Source organism: Pseudophryne corroboree, chromosome 4 (assembly GCF_028390025.1).
Source record: "Pseudophryne corroboree isolate aPseCor3 chromosome 4, aPseCor3.hap2, whole genome shotgun sequence".
Classification (NCBI taxonomy): domain Eukaryota; kingdom Metazoa; phylum Chordata; class Amphibia; order Anura; family Myobatrachidae; genus Pseudophryne; species Pseudophryne corroboree.
In genome coordinates this window covers 859,887,479-859,907,622 of record NC_086447.1, presented here as the reverse complement: position 1 = coordinate 859,907,622, position 20,144 = coordinate 859,887,479, and the positions used below count along the sequence as shown (strand labels likewise).

General features: G+C 47.0%; 1 protein-coding gene across 1 annotated transcript in view; it reads left to right on the top strand.

Annotated features, from left to right (window-relative positions):
• GTF2A1L (general transcription factor IIA subunit 1 like) overlaps positions 1 to 20,144 on the top strand; it is a 431,363-nt gene that overhangs the window by 253,165 nt on the left and 158,054 nt on the right. The window contains exon 6 of the mRNA XM_063918693.1: positions 4,447 to 5,054. Within this exon, the coding sequence (XP_063774763.1) occupies positions 4,447 to 5,054 (608 nt within the window). The remainder of the gene's footprint in view (positions 1 to 4,446; positions 5,055 to 20,144) is intronic.

The window sequence follows — 20,144 nt, the reverse complement described above, 5'->3', positions numbered from 1 at the left end:
GGCCCCAACGGAGGAATTTCAGCTAGGTCGATTTCTGCACTTCCTACAGTCAGGGGTGACTATGGGCCTAAAATTGGGTTCCATTAAGGTCCAGATTTCGGCTCTGTCGATTTTCTTCCAAAAAAAAATGGCTTCACTGCCTGAAGTTCAGACTTTTGGAAAGGGAGTGCTGCATATTCAGCCCCCTTTTGTGCCCCCAGTGGCACCTTGGGATCTCAACGTGGTGTTGGATTTCCTAAAGTCGCATTGGTTTGAGCCACTTAAAACCGTGGAGATAAAGTACCTCACGTGGAAGGTGGTCATGCTGTTGGCCTTGGCGTCGGCCAGGCGTGTATCAGAATTGGCGGCTTTGTCATGTAAAAGCCCTTATCTGATTTTTCATATGGATAGGGCGGAATTGAGGACTCGTTCCCAATTCCTTCCTAAGGTGGTATCAGCTTTTCATGTGAACCAACCTATTGTGGTGCCTGCGGCTACTCGGGACTTGGCGGATTCCAAGTTGCTGGACGTAGTCAGGGCCCTGAAAATATGTTTCCAGGACGGCTAGAGTCAGAAAAACTGACTCGTTATTTATCCTGTATGCACCCAACAAGCTGGGTGCTCCTGCTTCAAAGCAGACTATTGCTCGCTGGATCTGTAGCACGATTCAACTTGCACATTCGGCGGCTGGACTGCCGCATCCTAAATCTGTAAAAGCCCATTCCACGAGGAAGGTGGGCTCTTCTTGGGCGGCTGCCCGAGGGGTCTCGGCTTTACAACTTTGCCGAGCTGCTACTTGGTCGGGTTCAAACACGTTTGCAAAATTCTACAAGTTTGATACCCTGGCTGAGGAGGACCTTGAGTTTGCTCATTCGGTGCTGCAGAGTCATCCGCACTCTCCCGCCCGTTTGGGAGCTTTGGTATAATCCCCATGGTCCTTACGGAGTTCCCAGCATCCACTAGGACGTCAGAGAAAATAAGAATTTACTCACCGGTAATTCTATTTCTCGTAGTCCGTAGTGGATGCTGGGCGCCCATCCCAAGTGCGGATTGTCTGCAATACTTGTATATAGTTATTGCCTAACTAAAGGGTTATTGTTTGGAGCCATCTATTCGAGAGGCTCAGTTGTTGTTCATACTGTTCACTGGGTATAGTATCACGAGTTGTACGGTGTGATTGGTGTGGCTGGTATGAGTCTTACCCGGGATTCCAAATCCTATCCTTATTGTGTCAGCTCTTCCGGGCACAGTTTCCCTAACTGAGGTCTGGAGGAGGGGCATAGAGGGAGGAGCTAGTGCACACCAGGTAGTCCTAAATCTTTCTTAGAGTGCCCAGTCTCCTTCGGAGCCCGCTATTCCCCATGGTCCTTACGGAGTTCCCAGCATCCACTACGGACTACGAGAAATAGAATTACCGGTGAGTAAATTCTTATTTTTTTCATCACACCGCACGAACACCACTCCCACATCTCACATGTGCATATATCCCCAGCCGCAATGTGCAACACCGCTAGCCACATAGCGTACCAGCACATCAGTATAGTAAATAAACAAATCAACAGCGCCATCCACGGCATAAGGCGGTATAGCAGGCGACAACACACATGTATAGGCATTTAGGAATAATCAAGAGGCAACCAGCAAAGCTCAATGTTACATATCCAAAAAACATTAGTGGTACATAAACAACCAGACATACACACATATAATTAAAAATATATACTAATAAGTATATACTAAGTGGTGGAGCCCGTAAAGTGTAGATAGTGGTAAGAAACCACAAATGAAAAAAAATATATATATACGGTATTACTATAGAGACGCCAGTTAACCTAAATCAAGAAATTTTTTAGATTAATTTGCTCATTCAAACCCCTAGGGGCAATTGTGTCCAACCGGAATATCCATTCAGATTCACGTTTGTGCAGATCAAGGATCCTATTACCTCCTCTGACTGAGGGAGGAATCCAGTCAATGATTCGGCAACGAAGCATAGGAATCTGATGTCCCACCTCCATCCAATGTCTTGCCACCGGTTTATCCGACTGTCCCGTCTCAATTGCCGGTCTTATAGAGTATCGGTGGTTTGCCATTCGTTCTCTAAAGCAACGTTGTGTCAGGCCAACATAAACCAGCCCACATGGGCATACAATCGGATAAATCACATGATCCATGAGACAGTGGAGACGATGTTTAATTTATATCGGACGCCCACTCTGTGGGTGAGGAAAGGATACACCTGGAATTAAGGATCTACATGTCGTACAGTCAGAGCACTTGAAGCAACCCTTGCGGGCAGATTTCAACCATGTCTCCCTTTTTCCTTTTTCAGGGTTCAGCAAGGGGCGCATAAGGAGCTGTTTTAAATTCGCACCGCGGCGATAAGCCATCATTGGCTGTTGTTGTAAATCCCGCCCCAGCTTGGGGTCGGAGGCAACAATCCTCAAGTTCCTTCTAAAGGCTCGTTTAACACAACCCGCTCTGTCATCATATTTACTGCAGTATATCATACGATTTTCCAGTCTGGCATCCGATGACCCAGAGGGGTGAATGATTTTATCACGTGCCTTTTTAAGGCATTCCTCAATCATCTTATGGGCATAGCCACGCTCTTTAAAGCGTTCTTTCATCTCATTAATCTGTTGCTCCGCAAGAGCCTCATCCGTATTAATCCGTAGTATCCTCATAAATTGTGATATAGGTAAACTTGCCTTTAAACTAGGTGCATGATGACTCGTGGCATAGAGCAGGCTATTCCTGTTAGTCTCTTTCCGAAAAAGTGTAGTGCATAACCCACCATTATCTTTAAAGACTGTGACATCAAGAAAATCAATTTTAGCATCCTCTATCCTAGCCGAAAATTTTACTGGTGTCCCTAAGTTATTTAAAGTGGTCACCATCTGCCAAAACTCAGCTACTCCCCCAGACCAGAGCAGAAAAATATCATCGATAAATCTGTAATAACATTTAATACAGTCACCAAATACAGGTAGTATATGTGTAGTTTCAAAAAATACATATATATATACATATATATATTTGTATATTATTATATTTAATATTAAAATAAACCTATTTATAATATTAAATAAAGCTCATCACTCAGTATAATAAACTCACTCACCATAACAAACAGCAGGGTTTTAGTTCATGAATTGATCAATGCATTTAAGCTTGCAGCCCAATGTCAAGGGACCCCATTTCACTGCAAGTCCTACGCTATCCCTCAGAATTATAAACATGGTAACTGCTATCGCATCAGAATTGAACGTAAGTTATGATAACTGGTTTAAAGCTCGCCACCCAACTGACTTATGGCTTTTAAAGGTGAGACAGTCACCAAGCATAGCTGCTGCAAAACTACTAGGAAGGCAGCTGACACAAGCTAAAATAAATGAAAGTACAAAGGGATGCATGAGAACATGTGATCACAAAAAGGCTAATTAAAACATTAACCAAAATATATAAAAACATTAATCCATTGCACTCACCATTCCCAGGGTTGGGGAGTTACACTGCACTCGCCATTCCCAGGTTCGGGTGCGAAGTGGCATGTGAGCGCAGTTTTGCTCCTCTATCCTGGAAATGGCGAGTGCAGTGGATTAATGTTTATATGTATGTATGTGTAAAAGCTCCCAGCTTTTGGAAGACCCTCGTAAAATGCTAGTCATGTATTTCATAGCATGAATATGCCAAACTTTAGCTATAATCTCCCCCATGGAGGGGACCTCAGTTTTTTTTTCCATGCAGTCGCCAGCTGACATTCTACTGCCCAATGCCTGAACAATTTATATTGATGGTGAGTCAGTATTTAGAAGTATAAGGTTTTCCAGGCCTAATATGGTGTTAGCAAGGCTACTGATCTCTTTCCAGAAGGAAACGAGCTTCGGGCAGATCCACCATGTATGCGGAAACGTCCCAACGTCCGACCCACACCTGCAGCACAAATTTGAAATTTCTGGGTGCATTCTGTTCAGTCTGCAGGAAACATAATACCATGGGATGCCGGCTAATGGGCTATTCCCACTCGTGGGTGTCCATGACCATCATAAAGTGGGAATAGAACCTGTTGCGAGCCACAGAGTCTGCTGCGTGATGAGCCAGCAAGGAGCTCAGTTGCGTATGCACCCACCCCCTGTCGGCATTGTGGCGGCTGGGGTCGATTTGCTGACCTCCATGATCCTGACCACAGGCATATCAGCCCCAACCCAATACCATCTATAAAACAGTTTGTACTCTGACATAAATACGTATTATTGATGTTAACCTTAGTGCTCCCCCCCCCGCCTTCAAACGACCTTGTCCATACTCGTGTGCATGCAAACTAAAGTATAATTGCTCTGCATAATAACACTGTATACTTCCCTGTAATTCACAACGTTAATTTATTATATTTACTTAAAGGCTCCTCTCCATAGAACTGATATTATTGAATAAATTATCTTTTTTTCTGTTTTTCAACCTTAGGTCAACTTTACAAAGTCACTGTGCCAGTAATGGTAACGCAGGCCCCTGGAGCACCAAGACTGCTTCAGCAGCCGGTTCCGCAGTACTTTCACCACATTAACCAGCCCCCCAGATCAGCCACAAGCAGCCAGTTCGGTGGGAGTGTCCAAGTCGTGCAAAAATGTCAACAACAGCAAGTGGCTCACGTTAGCAGGCCGCCCGAGGTCACAAGTACATACGAGTCCGTTAAACCTCTGGACGACACTTTTGGGAATGCTAATGGAGAGTCGTTTATTCAGCAGACTGTTGATATGCAGAAGCAGCCACTTGCACGTAATGTGCTTAATCAGCCATTGAATAGTTTAACAGAAAATAATTTGAATGATATGCTACCATCGCTGTTTAGTCCAAAGCAGACTGAATTAACCTTGGCTGATAACGCTGGTTCTGTGCTCAATAACTTAAACATGGCTCAGACAGTTCAAGGGCAGCCAGCAAATGAGTGCACAAGCCTCTTAAAATCACAGGTTGCTGACAGCGTCGTTGAGCTGATATTATTTGGTGATGATGATGACGATGTGAATAAAAATACAACCCCGGACAACAGCGGCATAAGTGTATCCGATAAGGTGAGTAGTTGATCTTTTGCGACCCAATTTTGGTGTTACAGTAGATTCTCTCTTTGTATTATAAACTTATCGTTACTCAAGTGTTCAAGCCAGGACTTGCAAATTTAGTGCTACGCCATGGGGTGATGGGTGGTGGTGAGTTGCTGTCCTGCGGAGCATTATTTTGCAAATCGGTAGTAGCCACATTCAGCATGACAGCTGTTTTCCAAGAGGTACTGTAGTGTAGCAATGCAACAGACAGGTCATCTGGAAGCGTGTACCATATTTTATATTATGCCCACTACATGATGAAAGAAGACTCTTCAATTTTCATACATTAACCACTTGCCTGGCATGGTCGCATCAGATGCGACCATGCCTGCAAGTTCTCTATCTGAACAGGTTGCACAGGATGCGACCAGTCAGATAAATAGTGTTAGCAGCTGCAGGGAAGAGAAACTTCCGTCCGCTGCTGCTGTCAGAGGGTCCGGAAGGTCCCTCTGCCTCCCTGCACTCTCCTGTACTGATTGCCGTACCCAACCCCCCCCCCCTCTGTATACCTGGAGGCTGTCCCTGCTTTCAAAATGAAAGCCGCAATGTTCCCGATCGATGTTTCGATGTTTAAATAAATATATAAAAATTAAATCTAAATATTTGTTTTAACTGAAATCATTTGGGATAGGGCTAAATTCATGTTCTTCACGTTATTCACTCATAAAAAAAAACCCAGACCATTTCGTAGTGGTTTTTGGCGAAATAAATCGTCGGTTAAGTTACTGTCGGATGCACTCTGCAGGAGAGTGTACGTATGTAACCAGAAATGGAAGATAGGATAGTCTTACCCTTGTGAAATAGAACCTATGGTATATTTGATGACCCAGCCATTAACAGATTGGTTTTATGGGTAGTAGAATATACTGTTGGCCCTATCCAGTGAAGACAACCAATGTAGATGCTATGTCAAGTGGCAATCTCTCCCTTTTGACACATACATGAATAGTAATGAGTTATACATGATTGCTGCTTACTGTAGAAACATGGAAACACAGTGATGTAGAAGTCACGATCCCTGTGTACCTTAATGCTACCCTAGTGACATGCAGGAGACGCATTGGTGATCCATCAAACTGTTGAGGGTCATAATTTGTTTCTTGAGCCACAGTCACTCATCACCACTTTATTTACCATGAATGTTTACTGATGTACAGGCACATGCCTATCTCTAGTCCTGGGAAGCTATCACTTACCTGCATGGTGACCGGATATATGCAGGTTTCTGGTGCATATGTGCAGTTATTGGCAGTGTATACAGTGCATCCGGAAAGTATTCACAGCTCTTCACTTTTTCCACATTTTGTTATGTTACAGCCTTATTCGAAAATGGAATAAATTAATTTTTTCCCTCAAAATTCTACACACAATACCCCATAATGACAATGTAAAAAAGTTTTTGGGAGAGTTTTGCTAATTTCTCTAACGTCCTAAGTGGATGCTGGGGACTCCGTAAGGACCATGGGGAATAGCGGCTCCGCAGGAGACTGGGCACATCTAAAGAAAGCTTTAGGACTAACTGGTGTGCACTGGCTCCTCCCCCTATGACCCTCCTCCAAGCCCCAGTTAGATTTCTGTGCCCGACGAGAAGGGTGCACACTAGGGGCTCTCCTGAGCTCTTTGTGAAAGTTTTAGTTTAGGTTTATTATTTTCAGTGAGACCTGCTGGCAACAGGCTCACTGCATCGAGGGACTAAGGGGAGAAGAAGCGAACTCACCTGCGTGCAGAGTGGATTGGGCTTCTTGGCTACTGGACATTAGCTCCAGAGGGACGATCACAGGTTCAGCCTGGATGGGTCCCGGAGCCGCGCCGCCGGCCCCCTTACAGAGCCAGAAGAGCGAAGAGGTCCGGAAAATCGGCGGCAGAAGACGATCCTGTCTTCAGATAAGGTAGCGCACAGCACCGCAGCTGTGCGCCATTGCTCTCAGCACACTTCACACTCCGGTCACTGAGGGTGCAGGGCGCTGGGGGGGGCAGCGCCCTGAGACGCAATAAATCGATAAAAACCTTATATGGCTAAAATAAATGCATCACATATAACTCCTGGGCTATATGGATGCATTTAACCCCTGCCAAAACATACAGAAAAACGGATGATAAGGACGCCGAGAAAGGGGCGGAGCCTATCTCCTCAGCACACTGGCGCCATTTTCCCTCACAGCTCAGTTGGAGGGAAGCTCCCTGGCTCTCCCCTGCAGTCACTACACTACAGAAAGGGGTTAAAAAAGAGAGGGGGGCACAAATTAGGCGCAGTATAAACAATACAGCAGCTATAAAGGGAAAAACACTTATATAAGGTTATCCCTGTATATATATAGCGCTCTGGTGTGTGCTGGCAAACTCTCCCTCTGTCTCCCCAAAGGGCTAGTGGGGTCCTGTCCTCTATCAGAGCTTTCCCTGTGTGTGTGCTGTGTGTCGGTACGTTTGTGTCGACATGTATGAGGAGAAAAATGATGTGGAGACGGAGTAGAGTGTCTGTAATAGTGTTGTCACCCCCTAGGGGGTCGACACCTGAGTGGATGTACTGTTGAAATTGCGCGACAGTGTCAACTTTGTATTAAAGACAGTGGTTGACATGAGACAGCCGGCTACTCAGCTTGTGCATGTCCAGACGTCTCATACAGGGGCTCTAAAGAGCCCGGTACCTCAGATACAGACGCCGACACGGATACTGACTCCTGTGTCGACGGTGAAGAGACAACCGTGATTTCCAATAGGGCCACACATTGCATGATTGAGGCAATGGAAAATGTTTACACTTTTCTGATAATATGAATACCACCAAAAAAAAGGGGTATTATGTTTGGTGAGGAAAAACTTCCTGTAGTTTTCCTGAATCTGAGAAATGAAATGAGGTGTGTGATGATGCGTGGGTTTCCCCCCCGATAACAATTGATAATTTCTAAAAAGTTATTGGCAGTATACCTTTTCCCGCCAGAGGTTAGGGTGCGTTGGGAAACACCCCCTAGGGGGGATAAGGCGCTCACACGCTTGTAAGAACAAGGGCTCTATCCTCTCCTGAGATGGCCGCCCTTAAGGATCCTGCTGATAGAAAGCAGGAGGGTATCCTAAAATGTATTTACACACATACGGGTGTTATACTGCGACCAGCAATCGCCTCAGCCTGGATGTGCAGTGCTGGGTTGGCGTGGTCGGATTCCCTGACTGGAAATATTGATATCCTAGATAAGGACAGTATATTATTGCCTATAGAGCAATTAAAAGATGCATTTCTATATATGCATGATGCACAGCGGAATATTTGCCGACTGGCATCAAGTATAAGTGCGTTGTCCAATTCTACCAGTAAAATGGTCAGGTGATGCGGATTCCAAACGGCATTTGGAAGTATTGCCTTACAAAAAAAGGGGATGTACCCCTGGTCGCCTCTCAAAATAAGACGCCGTATTATCAGGCGCAGTCCTGGTTGGCAAGCGGACAAAAGGGTTCCTCTTTTCTGCACGTGACAGAGGGAGAGGAAAATGGCTGCAGAGATCAGCCAGTTCCCAGGAACAGAAACCCTTTTCTGCCTCTGCCAAGCCCTCAGTATGACGCTAGGGCTTTACAAGTTCAGGCACGGTGGGGGCCCGTTCTCAATGAATTTCAGTGCGCAGTGGGCTCACTCGCAAGTAGACCCCTGGATCCTTCAGGTAATATTTTCAGGGGTACAAATTGGAATTCGAGACGTATTCCCCTCGCCGTTTCCAAAAGTCTGTTTAACCGACGTCTCCCGCTGACAGGGAGGCAGTTTTGGAAGCCATTCACAAGCTGTATTCCCAGCAGGTGATAATTAAGGTACCCCTCCTGCAACAGGGAACGGGGTATTATTCCACACTATTGTGGTACCGAAGCCAGACGGCTCGGTGAGACCGATTTTAAAATCTAAAATCTAAAATCTTTGAACACTTACATACAGAGGTTCAAATTCAAAATTGAGTCACTCAGAGCAGTGATTGCAAACCTGGAAGAAGGGGACTACATGAGGTCTCGGGACATCAAGGATGCTTACCTTCATGTCAAAATTTACCCTTCTCACCAAGGGTATCTCAGGTTATGGTACAGAACTGTCACTATCAGTTCAGACGCTGCCGTAGGGATAGGCCACGGCACCCCGGGTCTTTACTGAAGTACTGACCGAAATGATGATATTCCTTCGAAGGAAGGGAATTTTAGTTATCCTTTACTTGGACGATTCCCTGATAAGGGTAAGATCCAGGGAACAGCTGGAGATCGGTGTAGCACTATCTCAGGTAGTGTTGCGGTAGCACGATTGGATTCTCAATATTCCAAAATCGCAGCTGGTTCCTACGACTTGTCTTCTGTTCCTAGGGATGATCCTGGACACAGTCCAGAAAGAAGGTGTTTCTCCCGGAGGAGAAAGCCAGGGAGTTATCCGAGCTAGTCAGGAACCTCCTAAAACCGAACCAAGTCTCAGTGCATCAATGCACAAGGGTTCTGGGTAAAAATGGTGGCTTCCTACGAAGCAATCCCATTCGGCAGATTCCACGCAAGACTTTCCAGTGGAACCTACTGGACAAATGGTCCGGGTCGCATCTTCAGATGCATCAGCGGATAACCCTGTCACCAGGGACAAGGGTATCCCTCCTGTGGTGGTTATAGAGTGCTCATCTTCTAGAGGGCCGCAGATTCGGCATTCAGGACTGGGTCCTGGTGACCACGGATGCCAGCCTGCGAGGCTGGGGAGCAGTCACACAGGGAAGGAATATCCAGGGCTTATGGTCAAGCCTGGAGACATCACTTCACATAAATATCCTGAAGCTAAGGGCCATTTACAATGCTCTAAGCTTAGCAAGACCTCTGCTTCAAGGTCAGTCGGACAACATTACGGCAGTCACCCACGTAAACAGGCAGGGTGCCACAAGAAGCAGGAGGGCAATGGCAGAAGCTGCAAGGATTCTCCGCTGGGCGGAAAATCATGTAATAGCACTGTCAACAGTATTCATTCTGGGAGTGGACAACTGGGAAGCAGACTTCCTCAGCACGACCTCCACCCGGGAGAGTGGGGACTTCACCCAGAAGTCGTCCACATGATTAAAAAATTCGACAGGTATTGCGCCAGGTCAAGAGACCCTCAGGCAATAGTTGTAGACGCTCTGGTAACACCGTGGGTGTACCAGTCAGTATATGTGTTCCCTCATCTGCCTCTCATACCCAAGGTACTGAGATTGATAAGATGGAGAGGAGTAAGCACTATATTCGTGGCTCCGGATGGGCCAAAAAGGACTTGGTAACCGGAACTTCAAGAGAGGCTCACGGAGGATCCGTGGCCTCTACCTCTAAGAAGGGACCTGCTCCAGCAAGGACCCTGTCTGTTCCAAGACTTACCGCGGCTGCGTTTGACGGCATGGCGGTTGAATACCGGATCCTGAAAAAAAAAAAAGGCATTCCGGATGAAGTCATCCCTATCCTGATCAAAAGCCAGGAAGGATGTAACCGCAAAAACATTATCACTGCAATTGGCGAAAATATGTTGCGTAGTGCGAGGCCAGTAAGGCCCGACGGAGGAAATTCAACTGGGTCGATTCCTACATTTCCTGCAAACAGGAGTGTCTATGGGCCTGAAATTGGGGTCCATTAAGGTTCAGATTTCGTCCCTGTCAATTTTCTTCCAAAAAAGAACTAGCTTCAGTCCCTGAAGTTTAGACGTTTGTAAAAGGGGTACTGCATATACAGCCTCCTTTTGTGCCTCCAGTGGCAAATTTGGGATCTCAATGTAGTTTGGGTTCCAAAAGTCACATTGGTTTGAACCACTTAAATCTGTGGAGTTAAAATATCTCACATGGAAAGTGGTCATGCTGTTGGCCCTGGCCTAGGCCAGGCGCGTGTCAGGATTGGCGGCTTTATCCTGTAAAAGCCCTTATCTGATTTTCCATTCGGACAGGGCGGAATTGAGGACTCGTCCTCAGTTTCTCCCTAAGGTGGTTCCAGCGTTTTCACCTGAACCAACCTATTGTGGTGCCTGCGGCTACTAGGGACTTGGAGGAATCCAAGTTGCTGGATGTTGTCAGGGCCCTGAAAATATGTTCCAGGACGGCTGGAGTCAGGAAATCTGACTCGCTGTTTATCCTGTATGCACCCAACATGCTGGGTGCTCCTGCTTCTAAGCAGACTATTGCTCGTTGGATTTGTAGTACAATTCAGCTTGCACATTCTGTGGCAGGCCTGCCACAGCTAAAATCTGTAAAAGCCCGTTCCACAAGGAAAGTGGGCTCATCTTGGGCGGCTGCCCGAGGGATCTCGGCTTTACAACTTTGCCGAGCAGCTACTTGGTCAGGGGCAAACACGTTTGCTAAATTCTACAAATTTGATACCCTGGCTGAGGAGGACCTGGAGTTCTCTCATTCGGTGCTGCAGAGTCATCCGCACTCTCCCGCCCGTTTGGGAGCTTTGGTATAATCCCCATGGTCCTTACGGAGTCCCCAGCATCCACTTAGGACGTTAGAGAAAATAAGAATTTACTTACCGATAATTCTATTTCTCGTAGTCCGTAGTGGATGCTGGGCGCCCATCCCAAGTGCGGATTGTCTGCAATACTTGTACATAGTTATTGTTACAAAAATCGGGTTATTATTGTTGGGAGCCATCTTTTCAGAGGCTCCTCTGTTATCATACTGTTAACTGGGTTCAGATTACAAGTTATACGGTGTGATTGGTGTGGCTGGTATGAGTCTTACCCGGGATTCAAAATCCTTCCTTATTGTGTACGCTCGTCCGGGCACAGTTTCCTAACTGAGGCTTGGAGGAGGGTCATAGGGGGAGGAGCCAGTGCACACCAGTTAGTCCTAAAGCTTTCTTTAGATGTGCCCAGTCTCCTGCGGAGCCGCTATTCCCCATGGTCCTTACGGAGTCCCCAGCATCCACTACGGACTACGAGAAATAGAATTATCGGTAAGTAAATTCTTATTTTATTATAAATAAAAAACTAAGAAATCACATTCACAGCCTTTGCCATGAAGCTCAAAATTTAGCTCAGGTGCATCCTGTTTCCATCCTTGAGATGTTCCTACAGCTTAATTGGAGTCCACCTGTGGTAAATTCAGTTGATTGGACGTGATTTGGAAAGGCACACTCCTGTCTATATAAGGTCCCACACTTGACAGAGCATGTCTGAGAACAAACCAAGTCAAAGAAGTTGTCTGTCGACCTCCGAGACATGGTTGTCCCGAGGCAAAAATCTGGGGATGGGTACAGAAAAATATCTGCTGCTTTGAAGGTCCCAATGAGCACAGTGGCCTCCATCATCCGTAAATTGAAAAAGTTTGGAACCACCAGGACTCTTCCTAGAGCTGGCCGGCTGTCTAAACTGAGCGATCGGCGGAGAAGGGCCCTAGTGAGGGAGGTGACCAAGAACCCGATGGTCACTCTTTCAGAGCTACAGCATTCCTCTGTGGAGAGAGGATAACCTTCCAGAAGGACAACCATCTCTGCAGCAATCCACCAGTCAGGCCTGTATGGTAGAGTGGCCAGATGTAAGCCACTCCATAGTAAAAGGCACATGGCAGCCCGTCTGGAGTTTGCCAAAATGCACCTGAAGGACTCTCAGACCATGAGAAACAAAATTCTCTGGTCTGATGAGACAAAGATTGAACTCTTTGGCGTGAATGCAGGCATTATGTTTGGATGAAACCAGGCACCGCTCATCACAAGGCCAATACCATCCCTACAGTGAAGCATGGTGGTGGCAGCATCATGTTGTGGGGATGTTTTTCAGCGGCAGGAACTGGGAGACTAGTCAGGATAGAGGGAAAGATTAATGCAGCAATGTACAGAGACATCCTGGATGAAAATCTGCTTCAGAGCACTCTTCACCTTTAGACTGTGGCGACAGTTCATCCTTCAGCAGGACAACGACCCTAAGCACACAGCCAAGATATCAAAGGAGTGGCTTCAGGACAACTGTGAATGTCCTTGAGTAGCCCAGCCAGAGCCCAGAGTTGAATCCGATTGAACATCTCTGCAGAAATCTGAAAATGGCTGTGCACCGACGCTTCCCATCCAACCTGATGGAGCTTGAGAGGTGCTGCAAAGAGGAATGGGCGAAACTGCCCAAAGATAGGTGTGCCATGCTTGTGGCATCATATTCAAAAAGACTTGAGGCTGTAATTGCTGCCAAAGGTGCATCATCAAAGTATTGAGCAAAGGCTGTGAATACTTATGTACATGTGATTTGTTAGTTATTTATTTTTAATAAATTTGCAAAAATCTCAAACATTTTCACGTTGTCATTATGGAGTATTGTGTGTAGAATTTTGAGGGGAAAAATAAATTTATTCCAATTCGGAATAAGGCTGTAACATAACAAAATGTGGAAAAAGTGAAGCGCTGTGAATACTTTCCGGATGCACTGTATGAAGCATACCAGTGTTTGTGTGCCAGGATCAACTACTTGGAGAAGTAGTTACATTCACAGCAGGTCACTAACTCACTGCAGATAAATATAATTGCCTATTTCTGGGATACTTGGCAGCAGCGATCTAACAGATAAGCCAGAAAACTCTCGGGTTCTTGGCTATGTGAATACTGTGATATCCTGTCACAGTGATCACAGTAAACAGGTATAAATAAAGTCTGTGGATTGCATACCCGCCAACATTTTACACACACAAATTGTTACAAATTCAAAGGGGGCGTGGTCACAGGTAAAGGGGGTGTGGCCGTGCCCCTTTTACTATACTTTCAATGGAAGTTTGGGGAGCCAAACATCGGTACAGACCATACTTGCCTATCCTCCCGGAATGGCCGGGAGGCTCCCGAAAATCAGGTAGCGCTCCCAGCCCCCCGGAAAGGTCGGCAAGTGTCCTGCATCTGCTGCCAGGTCCTGCATCCCTCCCTTGGCCGCCCACAACGGAGCACCCGCTCTCCAGTGCCTCTTCCCTCGGCACTGAATAGCGGGGGGGCGAAGCACAATGACGTTGCCATGCAGCCACGCCCCGGACATGTCCCCTCACTACTTGACACGCCCCCCTGCTTGATAGTAGATCACTAGGACAAAGCCACTGGAGCGTAGATCTCCCAGAGCATATAGTTACTAGGGCTCACTTAGCACCTAGCCACTAAATAGAAGTGGCCATGCTAGCCCCTACAACAAGGGCTAGAATAACATTTCAAATTATTTAACATCACTACCATCTTGTATGTACTGCAAAATATAGCTCTTATAATGGCTACATGAACCAATAAACAGCTTTAGCACTAAGATCATGGATGTTCCTCTGAGTTATCTGTCCCAGCAGTCATGATCCATTTAAGCTGTCGGAGGAGTCAGCTGATGGAAGTGATACCTTCTACAACCGGTGACGCCATGTTTGAGGAGGTGAGTTGCTGGTTGTGGCCAAGTGGTTCTGACATAGTTGGCAACAACTAGTTTCTACCAAGCAACCAATGCCCATTAGGTCGACTGGCATCACAGAGCCTCTATATTATGCTGCAATAATCCTTTTCAGTGGCGCTTTAATTTTTGTACTCAACCTGTTGAGAAGTGGCGTCTTGCTTCATAAATATATGCTGACATGAGACAAGAAGGGAACAAGGGTAGTGCTGGGAACATACAAGATGCTAGAGCTCATATTCTAAAGTTTGATAAATTTAATTATGTAAGTTGAGTCTTTTGCTTGTGAAACGTGTCATTCGTTTTTCGCATCCTACTGTAGAGTTGATAGAAAATGTTGGTGGGAATTTTAATAAAGGGTTTTTTTTTTCTTCAGGGTCCATAGTCTCCACAGGGAACATCGGGGGTGTAGGTCGTGGAGAGGACCCAGGCACCAGACAGTTAAATCTTTCGACTTCCCAGAATGCTCTGGTCCTTTCTCCCTATACCCTGCCCCTAGTTCAGGGACAATTTTGCTTTGGTGCTGACAGGAGCCGGATGCACCATTAGACAGGGGGGCTGCTTTTAAGCAGCCCTGAGCTTACTTTTCTGGTTTATTTTTATTTCTACTTTTTATTACTAAAAAGTAGCAAAGCTAGGCTGTCCCGTGGACACCATCGCTGCTACTCCTACAACCCCCTGCTGTTTGTTTTCCTCTGTTTCAGTATACTGTATCCATTTTCTCTTCCATAAACCCTAAGATGCAGGTGGATAGTGCTATACACTGTTGTGTGCTGTATTTATATTGCCATATCTACTAGAAAGGCTAATAAAGAGCAGGCTGACCCAGTGCTGGTTACATGTGGGACCTGCTCATCGGGGTTATCCCCTTAGGACCCTGTTCAGGATGGTCAGTGATTAATTGCTATAATCCTCCTCGCCAGTCTACCTCAGCAGAACAGGCACAAGAACCCCCCTGGGCTTCCTTCTCCTCACACAAATAGTGGACCGCTTATCAGCCCCCGCCCAGCATACTACTATGCAGGTCCATGATGTCGGCGTCTATCTTCGATATGGTGGAATACGCCCAATTCCACTACAGACCTATTGAACAATTAATTCTGTCCAGATGAAACGGACAACATCAGCTTATCAGGGCTCAGACAATGGTCCTCTCTCCGGAAGGTCGCCTATCCCTGGACTGGTGGATGCGTAAGTCTCATATGGACAAGGATGGTCCCTACTGGATATCGGACTGGGTGCTCCTGACCACAGACGCCAGTCTCCGAGGTTGGGATGCAGTAACAAGCCAGCACTCCTTCCAGGGTCTTTGGACTCCCACAGAGAGAGTATTGCCAATCAACGTCCTGGAATTCCGAGCGATCCCCCGGGCTCTCAAAGTGGCAAACAGCAGTCTTCAGGGCATACCTGTTTAGGTCCAGTTCGACAACGCCACTGCAGTGGCCTACCTCAACCACCAGGGAGGAACTCACAGTCCGATGGCAATGCAAGAGGTGGTACAGATCCTACGGTGGGCCGAGCGTCCTTTCCTGGCAATCACAGCATTGTGTATTTCGGGAGTCCTCAATTGGGAAGCAGACTTGATCAGCCGTCACAACGTACATTCAGGAGAGTGGGCTCTACACCCACAGGTATTCCATCTACAGTGCATTCGGAAAGTATTCACAGTGCTTCACTTTTTCCACATTTTATTATATTACAGCCTTATCCCAAAATGGAATAAATACATTTTTCCCGTCAAAATTCTACACACCATACCGCATAATGACAACGTGAAAAAAGTTTTTGGGAGATTTTTGCTAAGTGGCGGGAGATCGGGAGGCGCAATTCAGTTGTGCTTTTTTATCGCACTGATCGCGCCCTGCAGTGCCGGGTTTAATCATTTATTCCCCCCCTTCTCTCTGAGACAGTAAGTTCTAACAGCTGGAAGCCGGTATACAGGTTTAAAAATTGAAGGGTAATATGAGGAGGGACTCATTACCATACACACTGCTTATATTAACACCAACCGGTAACTATTGTTCCAGCAAGAGAGCAGGGAGACTTATACCCCTTTTCCACTAGCTCCTTAAAACACGGGTAAATGCGCGGGGCGGTATGCCGGCTGTCGGGATCCCGACACCGGTATACTGCGCGCTGGGATCCCGACAGTCGGCATCCTGAAGACCACCCGTTGGGAATGCCTGCATTAAGATATGTTGCAGTCGTATCTTTCCTGTTGTCTGTGTGATCCTGGACTGTGTGAGCTCAGGCTCCGTATCCAGGTGTTGCACGGTCCTCTAAAGCTTTTCAAGTCCCAGAAGTCTCATTAAACTGTCATAGTCTAACGTTTCTCTAAATGATTATAGTCTAGTACATAAAAGCACATTGCCATCCAGGAGATGCAGAGCTGAAGTAATTAAATCATCTTTCTACGTTCCGCAATAATGAAAAAAATCAACAGAAAGGTATGCAGGATATGGATATAGATCTAAGCCACTGTGTGACTTGCATTTGGATATTTTATTTCTCTGACGTCCTAAGTGGATGCTGGGACTCCGTAAGGACCATGGGGAATAGCGGCTCCGCAGGAGACTGGGCACAACTATAAAGAAAGCTTTAGGTCTAACTGGTGTGCACTGGCTCCTCCCACTATGACCCTCCTCCAGACTTCAGTTAGAATCTTGTGCCCGGCTGAGCTGGATACACACAAGGGGCTCTCCTGAGCTCCTAGAAAGAAAGTATATTTTAGGTTTTTTATTTTACAGTGAGATCTGCTGGCAACAGACTCACTGCAGCGAGGGACTAAGGGGAGAAGAAGCGAACCTACCTGACTGGAGATAGTTTGGGCTTCTTAGGCTACTGGACACCATTAGCTCCAGAGGGATCGAACACAGGACCCGACCTCGATCGTTCGGTCCCGGAGCCGCGCCGCCGTCCCCCTTACAGAGCCAGAAGCAAGAAGTGGTCCGGAAAATCGGCGGCAGAAGACCTCGGTCTTCAACAAGGTAGCGCACAGCACTGCAGCTGTGCGCCATTGCTCCTCATGCACACCTCACACTCCGGTCACTGATGGGTGCAGGGCGCTGGGGGGAGGGCGCCCTGAGCAGCAATATAAACACCTTGGCTGGCAAATCATCACAATATATAGTCCCAGAGGCTATATATGTGTTAAATTACCCCTGCCAGAATTCCTGAAAAAAGCGGGAGAAGTCCGCCGGAAAAGGGGCGGGGCTAACTCCCTCAGCACACTGGCGCCATTTTCCCTCACAGCTCCGCTGGAAGGATTGCTCCCTGGCTCTCCCCTGCAGTATCAAGCTACAAAGGGTAAAAAAGAGAGGGGGGGCACTAAATTTAGGCGCAGTATAACTTATATAGCAGCTATAAGGGGAAATAATTCAGTTAATCCCTGTATTATTATAGCGCTCTGGTGTGTGCTGGCATACTCTCTCTCTGTCCCCCCAAAGGGCTTTGTGGGGTCCTGTCCTCTGTCAGAGCATTCCCTGTGTGTGTGCGGTGTCGGTACGGCTGTGTCGACATGTTTGATGAGGAGGCTTATGTGGAGGAGAAGCAGATGCCGATAAATGTGATGTCGCCCCCTGCGGGGTCGACACCCGAGTGGATGGTTCTGTGGAAGGAATTACGCGACAGTGTCGACTCCTTGCATAAAAGGTTTGACGACATACCAAATATGGGACAGCCAGCTTCTCAGCCTGTGCCTGCCCAGGCGTCTCAAAAGCCATCAGGGGCTCTAAAACGTCCGCTACCTCAGATGGCAGACACAGATGTCGACACGGATACTGACTCCAGTGTCGACGACGATGAGACTAATGTAACTTCCAATAGGGCCACACGTTATATGATTGAGGCAATGAAAAATGTGTTGCATATTTCTGATGTTACCCCAGGTACCACAAAAAAGGGTATTATGTTTGGAGAGAAAAAACTACCAGTAGTTTTTCCTCCATCTGAGGAATTAAATGAAGTGTGTGAAGAAGCGTGGGCTTCCCCCGATAAGAAACTGGTAATTTCTAAGAGGTTACTAATGGCGTACCCTTTCCCGCCAGAGGATAGGTCACGTTGGGAAACATCCCCTAGGGTGGATAAAGCGCTCACACGCTTGTCAAAAAAGGTGGCACTACCGTCTCCGGATACGACCGCCCTGAAGGAACCTGCTGATAGAAAGCAGGAGGCTATCCTGAAGTCTGTATATACACACACAGGTATTATACTGAGACCAGCTATTGCTTCAGCATGGATGTGCAGTGCTGCAGCTGCGTGGTCAGATTCCCTGTCGGAAAATATTGATACCCTAGACAGGGACACTATATTGCTAACCGTAGAGCATATTAAAGACGCAGTCTTATACATGAGAGATGCACAGAGGGATATTTGCCGGCTGGCATCTAAAATAAGTGCAATGTCCATTTCTGCCAGGAGAGGGTTATGGACTCGGCAGTGGACAGGTGATGCAGATTCTAAAAGGCACATGGAAGTTTTGCCTTATAAGGGTGAGGAGTTGTTCGGGGATGGTCTCTCGGACCTCGTTTCCACAGCAACAGCTGGGAAGTCTACATTTTTACCCCATGTTCCCTCACAGCCAAAGAAAGCACCGTATTATCGGGTACAGTCCTTTCGGCCCAATAAGGGCAAGCGGGTTAAAGGCGCGTCCTTTCTGCCCAGAGGCAGGGGTAGAGGGAAAAAGCTGCAGCATACAGCCAGTTCCCAGGAGCAAAAGTCCTCCCCCGCTTCCTCTAAGTCCACCGCATGACGCTGGGGCTCCACAGGCGGAGCCAGGTACGGTGGGGGCCCGTCTCAAATACTTCAGCAATCAGTGGGCTCGATCACGGGTGGATCCCTGGATCCTTCAAGTAGTATCTCAGGGGTACAAGCTGGAATTCGAGACGTCTCCCCCCCCGCCGTTTCCTCAAATCTGCCTTACCAACAACTCCCTCAGGCAGGGAGGCAGTGTTAGAGGCAATTCACAAGCTGTATTCCCAGCAGGTGATAGTCAAAGTGCCCCTACTTCAACAAGGACGGGGTTACTATTCCACAATGTTTGTGGTACCGAAACCGGACGGTTCGGTGAGACCCATTTTAAATTTGAAATCCTTGAACACATATATAAAAAAATTCAAGTTCAAGATGGAATCGCGCAGGGCGGTTATTGCAAGCCTGGACGAGGGGGATTACATGGTATCACTGGACATCAAGGATGCTTACCTGCATGTCCCCATTTACCATCCTCACCAGGAGTACCTCAGATTTGTGATACAGGATTGTCATTACCAATTCCAGACGTTGCCGTTTGGTCTATCCACGGCTCCGAGGGTATTTACCAAGGTAATGGCCGAAATGATGATACTCCTTCGAAAGAAGGGAGTTTTAATTATCCCGTACTTGGACGATCTCCTGATAAAGGCGAGGTCCAGGGAGCAGTTGTTGGTCGGGGTAGCACTATCTCGGGAGGTGCTACAACAGCACGGCTGGATTCTGAATATTCCAAAGTCACAGCTGGTCCCCACGACACGTCTGCTGTTCCTGGGGATGGTTCTGGACACAGAACAGAAAAAAATGTTTCTCCCGGAGGAGAAGGCCAAGGAGCTGTGATCTCTAGTCAGAGGCCTCCTAAAACCAAAACAGATGTCGGTGCATCACTGCACGCGGATCCTGGGAAAGATGGTAGCTTCCTACGAAGCAATTCCATTCGGCAGGTTCCATGCAAGAACCTT